The sequence below is a fragment of the Orycteropus afer genome, unplaced genomic scaffold, assembly GCF_000298275.1.
Source record: "Orycteropus afer afer isolate SDZICR_OR568_19922 unplaced genomic scaffold, OryAfe1.0 scaffold00493, whole genome shotgun sequence".
NCBI lineage: Eukaryota > Metazoa > Chordata > Mammalia > Tubulidentata > Orycteropodidae > Orycteropus > Orycteropus afer.
The window spans coordinates 1359454-1373163 of NW_006922080.1; the positions used below are offsets into that span (position 1 = coordinate 1359454).

Here is a 13710-nt window from a genome sequence, read left to right on the forward strand (position 1 = left end):
ATCGTCTGATCTCCAGTCATTAGTGTTCAGTACTTCAAAAGACCTCTTTTAAGTGTTGAAAAGCAAGGATGTCATTTTGAGGTCTTATGGTATACCTGACCCATTCCATGGTATTTTTAATTACCTCATGCATGTGAAAGCTGGTCAGTGAATAAGGAAGACCAAAGCAGAATTGATGCCTCTGTATTAGGATGTTAGCAAAGGATAATGAATATACCGTGGACTGCCAGAAGAATGAAGAAATCTGTCTTGGAAGAAGTACAGCCACAATGTTCTTTAGAAATGAAGTGAAGATGACAAGACTTACATCTGAACATACTTCGGCATGTTCTCAGGAGAGACCAGTTCCTGGACAAGGATATCATGCTTGGTGAAGTAGAGGATCAACAAAGTGGAGGAAAACCCTCAACAAGGTGGATTGACAGTGGCTGCAACAATGGGCTAAAACATAGCAATGATCATGAGAATATGCAAGACTGGGCAGTGTTTCATCCTGTTAGACGATAGGCAGAACTGACTTGACAGCACTTAACAATAACAACAAATGGTAGTGAAGTGGTATTGCATTGTGGTCTTGATTTGCATCTCTGATGGCTAGGTATGAGTCAGTATGAACTCCAGTGAACATAGCTAATGATGTTGAGCATCTTTGCATGTACATGTTGATTGTTTGAATATCCTCTTTGGTGAAATGTCTGTTCAAGTCCTTTCCTTATTATTTGATTGAATAAGATCTGCCTATGAGAGAGGATAATAATTTGGACCTTGATAGAAAGAAAGAAATTTTAGGTGGAAAAGTCCCAAGACTTTTTTATGAATTGGATATGGAAAATAAGGGAAGAGTGGGTGTCAAGCTTGACTTCTGCTAGATTTCTAGCTAAGGTGTTATTCATTGAGACAGGCAGTTAGACTTGGATGAGAATTGAGAATTAGGAGTTTAGTTTTGGAGGTGCTGAGTTTGAGGTGCCTTTGAAGTCTTTGAGTTGAAATATTGAGTAGGCAGTAGGATGTTCAGAAATCTAACCAGGGAATTAAGGTAAGTAGATGTTGATTTATATATGTTGTAATACTTGGTGTGGAAGGTATAGACAAAAGTATACAGTGTAAAGTGAGGAAAAAAGAGGACCCAGAGCTAAGTTTTGGGGAATTCCTACATTTAAAGATCAGAGAGAGGAAACTTACTGGCAAAGTATATTGAGAGGAAGTGACTACAGAGATAGGTAGAAAACCGTGAGATTGTTTGAATCTTGGAAGTGAAGGACAGAGAGTCTCAAGAAGTAGGGTGGTCATTAGCCTAAGTTGTTCCTGAAAGATTCAATCAATAAGATAAAAGACAGAATTTGTGAGTGTGGAGGAAGCAATTTCTTGTTTAAAGTGATTGCTTCTTGGAGTACAAGGGGTAAGATGATGTGCTGATGCCAAACCATAGTAGCCTGTTTTGCACATCTCTCAGCTATGTCAGGTTGGTGGCTTGAAATTGGCTGTGGTGGGAATGATTATGCCAGAAGTCAGCAAAATTTTTTGAAAGGACTGTATATTTTAAACATGTGGATTGTATTATTTTTGTTAATATTACTAATTCTAACTTTGTAACACAAAGCAGCCATAAATGATAGTAAATAACTAGATGTGGCGTTGTTCCCATAACACCTTATTTATAAAATAGGAGTCATTTTGCTGACTCTTGATGTATACCATGAAAATCTGCAAATGCTAAAATCAGCAGCACCCCTGCCCCCCAACTCTTCCATGCTTTAAGAGACAGTGAATTTAAACAGCGCTTGCTGAAATAGCTGTGAAAGGCAGGAGAGGATAGTAAGGGGACTTGATGCCAAGAGAGGAATTTTTTAGAATGAGAGAAACCTTGGGTGAGTTTAAATGTTGATGGAAAGAGTGCAGTGGAGAGGAGATTTGAGCACACAGGAGAGAAGGGAAAATTAATCACATAGGTTTCTGAGCAAGAGGGAAGGGATTGGCGTTGAATGGGAGACACAACTTGTTTCTTATCATTAGCAAGAGGAATGGAGGGAATAATGAATACAGCAGTAGATTTCTAGGTTTTATTTTGGGAAGGTTGAAGGTGTTTGACCCTGGTAGCTTTTCTGTGTAAAGTAGTAAATAGAATGAGGTAAGGTTGAAGAATGGAAGTTTTGAGAAGAGTGGAGAACTAGCCATTAGGGAGCATGGGAAGACACCTTGACCAGACATGACATAAGATTGCCAGGTAGTGCCGAAGGCCCTGTGGAAGCTGCTCATCAAGTGTTACCCTTTGCCCTTTTGTGAGGTTTCTTTGGCAGCTCTCAGCTGCTTGAGTTCAAGCAAAGAGAATGTGAGTAGTCTCGCATTGGAGCTTTGCTAGATGGGAATGATACAAAGATAGAAGGCCAGAGATACCACTGTGTTGATAAGCATTTTATTGAAATGGTAGACATAGAATTGAGCTGAATGCGGAGAAAGCAAGTTGAGTGAGGGCTCATTGGAAATGGAGAAATAGAGGTGTCAGTGGGTTCTTGGAGTTGTGATGAGTCAAAGTAATGCTTTCATGGGAGTAGTTGAACAGGCAAGTGGAAATCTAGATGGTTGTGGTGGGAAGCAGAAAGAAGGCTTGTTTGTGTAGAGGATTTTGACCCTGGCTGTGTACTATAGTCACTTGGGGGAACTTTTGAAAAAACCTGATGACTTAAGGGATTTTGATGAACTGGTTGGATTGGGACCTTAGCATTGGTGGATTTAAAAGTTCTCCACATGATTCTTAATGTTTAACCAGGATTGAGAAACACTGGATTAGGCATTTTGAAGATACAGGTGTTTTAGTTAATGATTGTGAAATCACGAGTTTAGTTGTGATTGTGGGAGTGAGTGGCAGGAATAGAGAGAGATCATTGAGGTCCCAGAACTGAGAGGTTTGGATATTAGCTGGACCATCGCTATGTATGTTGAAGTTATCCAGCATGAGAAGAACGGTGAGTCAAGTGCTCTGTGAGGATCTGCAATGAGTAGGAGACAAGGATGTGATGTGGAGAGTAAGGGCCTGAAAGGAACATGTTTTTTTATTTTGATTTTCCAGAAGACCTGAGGAGTAATACTCTGGTTAGTAATGGTATGGGGCACAAGGAGGAACTCACTTCACTCTCCTTACTCTGAAGGACATGGTTATGAGACACTAAACATCATATGATAGGAAACATCATATGATAGGGGAGAGCCAGGTTTTAGATACAACAAGGACATAGAAGGAATGTTGTGAGAGGAGGATTAGGAAAATTTGCTGATTGTGATGTGCATTTCTAGAAGATACAGTGGGAGTAAGGAGTAGTAGTCCAGGCACAGGAAAGTTCAGGGCATTCTGGAAATGATGGTATTATGTATCGTACTGACTAATGAAGACAAAAATCAGAGCCCTAGTTAATTTAATCTCAACTGTCTCTTTGAGAAGGTGTGAAATGGAAGTAATAGCAGTATTAGCCTCACAACCTATCTGACTTTTTGACGAGGGGTTGGTTAATGACCAGGAACAGCCCAAAGCTGATTCCCATGAGGTGGAGATCAGACATACCTGTAGTATCTGACCTTTTTACTAATTTTGACACCAACCATTTCTCCATGGTACTGTGTGCTTTTGATAATCCTTTATAAGTGGCCACACAAAACTCACCGACCATAGTTCAGTTAAGTAATTTATTAAGGAATAAGGTACAACTTGGGATCAGGAAGCATATGGGAAAAGTCTCCCTCAGTTCAGGAGAGCTCTTTCAGCTCCTCTTGACTGTGCAGGCTTCTACCTCTCAGCCCCCTTAGGATAAGCAGCCCCTTGGCCTTGCTGTCTGTCACTGCTGGCTCTTTTGCTGGGCTCCTTTCAGCCTGTCACTATCACCTCAGCTGCTGGGCCCCTTCTAGACCTGTTGACACTGCCTCTGCCACTGGCCTCCTTCCAATGCTCTTGCAGTCTTCAGTGTTAGCAGCCTTGGACCCATGTTACAGCTCTTTTAACCTCTCTCACTCTGCTGCTTCTCTTTGTTTCTTCCTTCTGGTTCTGTTCCTAATTTCTGTCTGAAAAAACCTCTGTGCCACTGGCTGCATACACACACACACCCCTCTTCAACTTAAAAGCAGGGCCTCTCCTATGGTGTGGGGGCCTGCAAACTACCTGAGGAACTGATCACTTCCCTCTCAGTAGGCTACAGACACTTCGTTTGTATACTAGGCTACAGCTTACCTCATTTGCATAGTCTATTGACCAATCCCTGCAAGGTGCATACCAAACACAAAAAGTCCCATATGCATCCCATAGACAGAAAGTCAATTTTGTTTGTTTGCAACTACCCTGGAAATGTTAATCAACTTGGATGAAAGAAATGAACCCTCTAGGGTAGAAGCTATGGTGAAGGTAACTCCTCAGAGCTTAGGAGAAGAATCTTTAAAGCTGTTTTTCCAAATAATCAAGGCAAAAGACTACAGAAGGGTAAGCACTGGAGGGCTGCATTCTTCTCATAAGTAGACCAGGGTGGTGTTGGGTACCAGTAGCTTCTACTCTAGTCGGGGCCAGGAGGCACATGTATATGCTCCATGTGGATATGTGCTACAATAGCAGTTTTAGCCAAGTGGTGTGATACGAGGACATAGAGGTAAAGTACTTATTTCTTTCTAAGAAGGACAAGGAAAATCAAGCTATCTCCTCCTTGGTACCTTCTTATTGGTGTGCCAGTGCTTTATACCACCACTAACCTTAAAAACCTTTTCCTATCTCCCAAGAATAAGATAACTTCCCTATGAGCTAGACAGCACACAGTGGCTACTCAGCACATACCTATTGAAATGAATGATTTAATAGATGACATTTAAGAGTAGTGGTCCAGGCAAATAGAGATGAGTATCACTGGCTAAGTGATAGTACATGCAAAGTACCATTGTTATAGGTCATGACATGTTTGTGGCATAGATGTGGCAAGTAAGATAAAAGTTGGGATTTTAAATAACACCTTAGTTACTTGGTATTTTTGTTCTTCTAATAGGCCAGTCTCAAGATAATGAAAAGGAACTCGCTGCACTCTTCCAGCTATGGCTAGAGACCAAAGACCAGACTTTCTGTAAGGTATGGTTTTTAAGAAATACAAGACCTTTCTTATGGATTTCCAGGGCACTTAAGGAGCTCTGGTGGCACAGTGGTTAAGACATTTAGCTGATAACCAAAAGGTTGGCAGTTTGAATCCACAACTGCTCCACAGGAGAAAGATGAGGCATTCTGCTTCCATAATGACTTACAGCCTTGGAAACCCTATGGGGTAGTTCCTGTGAATCAGAATTGAGTCAATAGCTGTGGGTTTAAGTTTACTAAAATTCTTTAGTCCATTTACCTATTAATGCTTTTCCTTTTCTCCAGCAAGAAAACGAAGACAGCTCAGATGCCACAACACCTGTTCCTCGAGTGTGAGTATTACACACTAATGATAGGTAGTCGCCATGAAACCATGGTTTAAGGTACTGCCATGGTCCTGCTGACATTTCTTAGTATTTGATAGCTATAACTGACTGTGGAGATCCAAGAAGTTCACTAATTCTTACCGGTTTCAACACACCTATGGAGGGCAGCATATTCATGGCAGTAAGAGGCTCCTTGTAAATAGGATTCTTTTTTTCCGTCCTAACTCCTTAGGCTTTATTTTATTTTTTATTTAGAATAGACACAGTAGAACATGTTTAATAGAACAATGTACAACATGTACAATTCTGTGACATTGATTACATTTCTCACCCTCCTTTTCCAAATTGTTCCTCCTCCATTAACATAAACTCACTGCCCCTTAAATTTCTTAGGTAATCTTTGAAGTTGCTGTTGCAAATTTGATCCCGTATTGATAGTTATTAAAAGAACACAATGCTCAAGGCAGACAATTAGCTTATTAGTTAAGTCAAACTACTACTTGGTTTAAAAACAATTCAGAGGTATTTTTGGTTTAAGGTCTAAAGATTACCTTAGGGCAATTGTTTTAGGGGTTCATACAGTTTTCCTGGCTCCAGAAAGTCTAGAGTCCATGAGAATTTGAAATTCTGTTCTGCATTTTCTCCCTTTTGTTCAGGATTCTTCTATAGAGCCTTTGATCAGAATGTTCAGTAATGATAGCTGGAGAAAGGTTCTTATTTAGGGGAGGGACTGTATAGTACAGACTTTGAGGAGGGGGACGTGATCTACCTTTTAGGTAGTCATACTTTCTTCCTGTACACCCCTCCCTCAGTTCCCATTTTAGAATGATTAATCTAACCCAACTTCTTAATTTTATCTGTAAGAAAATCAATCCATGAAGAGGTTAAGTGACTTGTTGGAGGTTAGTGACAAGACATCAACTAGTATTCAGATCTCTTGACTCACAATCCTGATTATTTATATCACATCATCTCATGGTACTGTTTTCAGTATGAATATGGTCCTTTAGTTTCCAAATACCAGCGTAAAAACCCAACCTCTGTCCCTAAATGTGGAAGGATCACTGTGTATCAGAATAGGGTTGTGGAACTCAGTTTCTGAGTACTTCCCCTAGAATACAGCAAAACCACCCTTGGCATCTAACAAATTTGAAATCCTGTGTTCCTCCAAGGATGACTGACTGTTGTTGCTGCCTTTAGTTTGGGCTTGTTTAGCAGCAGTATTGGAAACAGTAATAAGAAGTGTCAGTCTCTTTCCCACCTACTCAATGCTTTTCTTGATTTCTAAGAATCAAGTCGTTGTTGGAACACCAACAGGAGTTATTTGGTAGACTTAGAAAGTGGACTTTTGACTTGCAAGAATTAGGAGTACTGATGAAGGGGCATTTTTTTATGTTGGAAATGTTGCGAAGGGAAAAACATTTTGGGTAATGGTTTTGGGTGCTAGAAAAGGGTGAAATTACTTGCTGTTCCTCAAAGTCAATATGAACTTCTTTATGTTTCAGAAGAACTGACTATGTGGTGCGGCCCAGCACAGGGGAGGAGAAACGGGTTTTTCAGGAGCAGGTAAGAAATACTGAAAATCTAGTGTCATCTCTGCATCAATGAGGACATGCAGAAAGAAGGAGGCCTAACTCTCCTGGGTCCAGCTTCTTGGAGGAAATTCTTTAGAGATTCTGTTGGTTGGGATTGAATATGGGAGCAGAAGTGGTATGAGGAAAGGTCTTTGATGGTCTCTTCTCCTAGGATAGCAGAATCCTCTTACGTTTAAAACCTTGTCCCTTTGCTCAGTTACTATGGCTCTGAGGATCATCCTTTTCCACTAAGGTGGGCACAGTGTTCCTAATGTTTCCCTCCTGTGTTAGTGTCTCTGGGTGAATCCCTTATAAAGGAACTGGTGGGAACCTCACTAATCATGACTTAAAAGCCTTCTCCATTTTTCTGTGGTAGGAACGTTACAGATATAGCCAGCCCCATAAAGCGTTCACGTTTCGCATGCATGGCTTTGAGTCTGTGGTGGGGCCAGTGAAGGGTGTGTTTGATAAAGAGACCTCGCTCAACAAAGCCCGAGAGCACTCCCTGCTGCGCTCAGACCGACCTGCCTACGTTACCATTCTGTCTCTTGGTATGTATTTACTGCCAGAGATTCCTTTTCTCACTTCAAAGTGCATTTTTCTCCCCCATATAAGGAAGCTTTTGAGGGTCAGGCATAGCTTTTGAAAGTTTTGGAGGTTGGGAAGTGAATGGGGAGGTCTGGCTCCCAAGAGTTATTCCAGTAGTCTCTGTTTCTTCCCTGAAGTCTTGGCTCACACTTGTTTTTCATTCAGGAATTACAGGCCAGATAAATAGTTTTAACTTAAGTGTAGAAATTTGCTTCCTGCAGGCAAATTCCTTTAACTCCTTTACAGATGGGGTTTCTTGACATTTTTTGGTGCTATGAATTCCTTCCTCACAATTAAGCTTTTAAATTGAGAAAATAAAATGCGTAGTTAGAGAAGAAGCCAGTCATGTTGAGATTGTTACCAGATTTTTAAAACAAATTTATGATGGAGAAATAATGTGCTTTTTTATTATATTAAATGACAGGTTCTAGCAGCGGGTCTTAGAACACATAATTTTCAAATAGTGATGAGTGTGAATGATATTTTGAGTTGTCTCTAATAGGATAATATGATACAAAAATGTCTGTGATTTCTTTTATAGCATCATAGGCACTGCCAGTATACTGTGATTTGCTAACTTTTTCTCAAAATTGAAGGAAATGCTAAATTTCAGTTAAAGATATAACTTTATTCTCACCTGAGTTCTGGGGCGCACTTAATTCTAAGGTGTTCATGGAATCCCTCTTGCCTGAAAGTGTGAAGAATATGCAGGAAACTCTAATGGCAGAATTGTAAGCCATTAGGGGCAGTGTCCACCTAATGCTGAGTCTTGGTAAGGTAGAGAAAGTGACCTGCAGGGAGCTTCACCCCTTTAGAAGAAGTAAAGGGATATAGTTCTTCAGAAGCTCTGCTGACTCTTGGACTCTTCATCTTGCTCTTTTGTCAGTTCGGGATGCTGCAGCTCGGCTGCCTAATGGAGAAGGCACAAGGGCAGAGATCTGTGAACTGCTCAAGGACTCCCAGTTTCTTGCACCAGATGTCACCAGCACTCAGGTAGGATGGAGAAGAGATCATTTATTTCTGTGTTGTTTTAGATGGATTCAAGGAGACTCAGGAGGAAATACATACCATAAAGTTTTAAATAAACTGAAGAAGGAAAAAAACGGCATCTCAGCAAAAACTATTTGCTCTGCATGAACCATGAATTTAGTGCTAAGCTTTCCTTCAACTTACAAAAAAAGGGATGACTGGTCAGTTACTTAGATTACAGTGTCCTTAACATTGAAAACAAACCAATTTCTTGAGAATCTTTTTTTAAAAAAAAAAAACAAATGATTTAGTGAGCCATTGGGCCTTACACAGCAACAGTGAGATGTAATCTGTTTACCAGCTATGGCTTCTATCTGGTATAGAAATAACTTGTATGTTTTGCTATGTATGTTCTCAACAACAGCAAAATAAATAACACTATGCTAAAAAAAATGTGCATCTAACTTGGGTCCTTATTTATCTTTCTCCTGGTCCTTAGGTGAATACGGTAGTGAGTGGTGCATTGGACCGACTTCATTATGAAAAAGATCCATGTGTGAAATACGACATTGGGCGAAAGCTGTGGATCTATCTGCATCGTGACCGCAGCGAGGAAGAGTTTGGTGTGTGAGGCCTCGGAGGCAGTGTGTCAAATTAGAGTAGGGATACTGACTTTTTGGCCCAAGTTCTGTTATTCTCTTCATTGGCATTCAAGTAAGAGAGGCTTGCAAAAGCAGGAATCAGCCCACTAGGAGGCCACTAGCAAGGTCTTGGTTTTAATGAAGCCATTAACTGTTGTGTTAACTGCTGAAGCTTACTACTCTTATTTACAGAACGGATTCATCAGGCACAAGCAGCTGCAGCTAAAGCCAGGAAGGCCCTTCAGCAAAAACCGAAACCCCCATCAAAGGTGGTAAGTGACCTCATTAGAGCATCTGCCCAAGTGATGTCTGGGATGGAGACAACTAGGAATTAGGTACTTGACTCTTACTTACCTTAGTGCATCAGTAAACTGCAGGAGCCATGCCTTCCTTCAGTGGAACCTTAATTAAATCTGCCTGTGAATTTTTTTTTTTACCTTCATTTGCAGAAGTCCAGTAGCAAGGAGAGTTCAATCAAGGTCCTCAGTAGTGGCCCTTCAGAGCAGAGCCAGCTGAGCCTCAGTGACTCAAGCATGCCACCCACCCCTGTCACACCTGTGACCCCGTCCACTCCAGCCTTGCCTGCTACTCCTATCTCCCCTCCACCTGTCTCATCTGTGAACAAAAGTGCCCCTAGTACCATCTCAGAGCCAGCTAAATCCAACTCAAGGTAAGCTGTTTCTTCCCCAGCTTTCTTCCTCCAAAGTCTTTTTATATTCAAGTCCTAAATTGTTTTTCCCTGATTTTCTTCATAGTGTCCTTCTGGTGTCGTCACCAACAATGCCCCAGCTAGGAACAATGCTTTCCCCACCCTCCAGTCAGACTCCACCAACTTCTCAGGCTGCAGCCCGGGTAGTGAGCCATTCTGGCTCTGCTGGACTGCCCCAGGTGCGTGTGGTGGCCCAGTCTAGCCTTCCTACCCAGCAGTCAACAGGGTCCACACAGACACTGCCACAGATGCCACCAGGACCTCAGCTTCGGGTTTCAGCCACTGCTGCACAGACCAAAGTAGTGCCCCAGGTAACGGGAGCTGAAGGTCATTGGGGAATAGGGAGAATGGACCCAGAGATGGTATCATGATTCAGATGGGAAAGTATGAGATGATTTGATTGTTGATGATAATGTCAGTCACCGTAACTCATTTAATGCTCTCTGGTAGCATAGTGCCTAAGGCATCTGACTGCTAACCAGAAAGCTGGTGGTTCAGACCCACCAGCCCACTCCTCTCAGAAGGAAGGTTGGGCAATCTACTTTAGTGATACTGTCTCAGAAACCCAAGGAGGGGTCACTATGAGTCAGGTCTGACTCAGTGGCACGTAACAACAAAACAGCAAGTACCTGGGTAAGCTTTTTTACGGAGTGGGAATCAGGAGCTTCAGATAAGTTTAGTGGTTTGCCCAGGTTAATGTCAGGACCCTGGTAGAGATGGGGCTGAAACCCAAACTTTGAAATTCTACATCACAAGCTTTTTCCATTTTGCCTTTGTTCTTGGCCATACCAATAACTGACTCTCTAATTTTAGAAAATAATCTTACCCTTTTTGCTTCCATTTCCTTTTTTATAAAAGTGGTATTATAGTAATACTTGTATTCAGTGTGTATGTGAGGTATGAGATGCTCACACAAATACAAGAAATGTACGGTGCCCACTTTAGAGAGCAGTGAACCTTACACACTGTTAGTGTAGTTAAACTGCCTGAAAATACCCTGGTGGAATTAGAAGTGCTTTAAGAGGAAAGCTTCCTGGGTAGTAGAGATTCTGCTGATCTTATACTTCAATGTCTAATCAGAATTCTGGCCTCATATTCTGATCTAGACAATGATGGCCACTGTTCCAGTCAAAGCCCAGGCCACCACAGCCACCGTGCAGCGGCCTGTAACTGGGCAGACGGGGCTCACAGTGACAGGTCTCACTGCCACTGCCAGCCCTGTGAGCAAGCCAGCCAGCAGTTCTCCTGGAAGCTCAACTCCAAGTTCTTCCACAGCAGCTGTTATTCAGAATGTCACCGGGCAGAACATCATCAAGCAGGTAAGTGGACTGTCTCCTGAGAGGATATGATTGCTAAATGATACCCATGGTGAACAGATTTATGATCTTTGATCCCTAATTTGTAGATATTTCAGATGTGTGTTCCCAGTAAGAGCAGTGCAAGTTTTGTAGATACCTAAGAGATTTTTTCTGTTTCTTTCCATGTAATTCACGGTATTAGCTGAGCTTCTGGATTTAGAGTAGACACTCTGAGAATAAGAAAGTGTATGTAGAGTATATCTGTACTTTCTTGATGTGAATATGAAAAGATAACCATTAAACTTAAAAGGATTATTAGGAAAAATTGAGCAGCTAACACTGCTAGAAGTATTTACTGAGTACCTGCACTGTATTAAGGCCTTTATAGATGTTGTTGTTGTCGTTGTTAGTGCCATCAAGTCAAACCCGACTCATAGCGACCCCTCCTTGGGTTTCCGAGGCAATATCACTACGGAAGTAGATTGCCCAGCCTTCCTTCTGAGGAGTGGCTGGTGGGTTTGAACCTCCAGCCTTCTGGGTAGCAGTCAAGTGCCTTAAGCACTATGCTAAATAATTTAATTCTCCTAACACTGTGGGGTAGGAGCTCTGGTAGCATAATGCCTAAGGCACTTGACTGCTCACCAGAAGGCTGGTGGTTCAAACCCACCAGCCACTCCTCGGAAGGAAGTTTGGGCAGTCCTACTTCCGTAGTGATACTGCCTCAGAAACCCAAAGGAGGGGTAGCTAAGAGTCGGGGCCGACTTGATGGCAAAACACCACCACCACCACTGTGGGGTAGACGCTTTTTTAAAATAAAATTTTATTGTGTTAAAAGAGTCCCATTCAACAATTCATACACAAATTATTCCATAACATTGGTTTTAGTCTTCACAGTGTGGAACCATTTCCACCCCACCTGCCCCTTTTCTGTCCATTTTAGTTTCCCTGCCCCTCTTTGCCTTCTCATCTTTGCTTTTAGGTAAATGTGACCATTTGGTCTCATATAGTTGCTTATTTAAACAAGCACATTCCTCATGGGTATTATTGTTTATATTATAGGCAATCCATTCTTTGGCTAAAAAGTAACCTCTGGGTAGTAGTTTTTGGGGTCCTTCAGTCTCCATCAGTCTAGTAAATCTGGTACTTTTTATGAATGTAAGTTTTGTTCTACATTTTTCTCCTAACCAAGATCATCTATTGTGTCCCTGGTCAGAACAGTCAGTAGTGGTAGCCAGGTACCATCTAGTTCTGGTCTCAGGCTAGAAGAGGCTATAGTTTGCATAAGCTATCAGTCCTTTGGGAGGTAGAATTTTTATTATCCTCATTTTACCAATGAGGAAATGGATACACAGAAAGAGGTAAAGTACCATCATTTGTTTGTTTATTAATAAATGCCAAGCACTATCCTGTGTGCCAGTGGTGTGTTAAACAGACTAAATTCCTGCTGTCATGGAGCTTATATTCTAACAGGGTTAGGAGACAAACAAATACTTAAATATCTGGTAGTAACGAGTGCTTGAAATTCATTAAAAAGGGTAAGGGATAGAGAGTGATGGGGTACCAATTTAGCTAGAGTGCTCAGAGAAGACCTCTCTGAGGAGACAACATTTAAGCAGCGATCAAACTGAAATAGTGTGCCATATCATGATTATCTGCTGGTAGAGCATTCCCAGCATTGGGTGGCAAGGGAAAATGCTACGAGTCAGGAATATGCTTGACATGTTCAAGGAACAACAGGAAAACTTTGTGGCTGAAGCTTAGTGAGCAAGAGATGGATAAGGTTGAGAGAGGTTGTCCATCCTTAACTGGAGGCTTATATCAGGCCTGGTAAGGACTTTTCAATTTAAATGTGATAGGGAGCCATTGGTAGACTGTGAGTCAGCATGACTTGATCTGGCTGCTTGTTGGGGATAAGAATGGAAATCTGGATGCCCAGAAGGAGGCAGTTGTAGAAATCCAGGTAAGAGGTGATGATGTGGCCTTATTTTAGTGTGAGTAGTCATTGGAAGTGATAAAAAATGGTGGGATTCTGGATATAGTTATAAGGTTAAGCCAATATTTTCTAGTGGCTTGATTATGATAAAAGGGTCCGAGAGAAGGGAGTTGAGAATGACTCCATGGTTTTTGGCTTGTGTAACTGAATAGATAGTAATAATTGTTTACTGAAATGGAAGAAAGCACTGGGGTTAGAGAATTGGAGATTGAGAGAGAGAAGTGTTTTCATGAGGGCAGGAGTCAGCAGCTGTATCAAGAATAGTGAAAGTTTGAGTAAGATGAAGCCTAAGAATTGACCATTCATTGGAAATAGGTAATTCACCATTCATTGGAAATGGTGAGCTTGACAACTGCTTCCAGTGGATTGGTGGCTTTTGGGGGATGTGTTTCATATTATTTTCTGTGCTGAGCTCGTTATGTTTATGAATTGTGTTATCATTCCCGTTGTTGCTGTTGTTTTAGTATATGCTGAATATTTGTGCTTGTCCTCTTTTTTATTGTGATGTGAAGGTTTA

General features: G+C 41.5%; 1 protein-coding gene across 1 annotated transcript in view; it reads left to right on the forward strand.

Moving 5' to 3' along the window:
- The window catches only part of NFRKB (nuclear factor related to kappaB binding protein), a 55308-nt gene that overhangs the window by 32928 nt on the left and 8670 nt on the right, over positions 1 to 13710 (forward strand). Inside the window, exons 12-21 of the mRNA XM_007955187.2 lie at positions 5013 to 5092; positions 5381 to 5427; positions 6927 to 6987; positions 7372 to 7546; positions 8470 to 8576; positions 9052 to 9175; positions 9386 to 9465; positions 9643 to 9863; positions 9949 to 10213; positions 11009 to 11221. Coding sequence (XP_007953378.1) covers positions 5013 to 5092; positions 5381 to 5427; positions 6927 to 6987; positions 7372 to 7546; positions 8470 to 8576; positions 9052 to 9175; positions 9386 to 9465; positions 9643 to 9863; positions 9949 to 10213; positions 11009 to 11221 — 1373 coding nt within the window. The remainder of the gene's footprint in view (positions 1 to 5012; positions 5093 to 5380; positions 5428 to 6926; positions 6988 to 7371; positions 7547 to 8469; positions 8577 to 9051; positions 9176 to 9385; positions 9466 to 9642; positions 9864 to 9948; positions 10214 to 11008; positions 11222 to 13710) is intronic.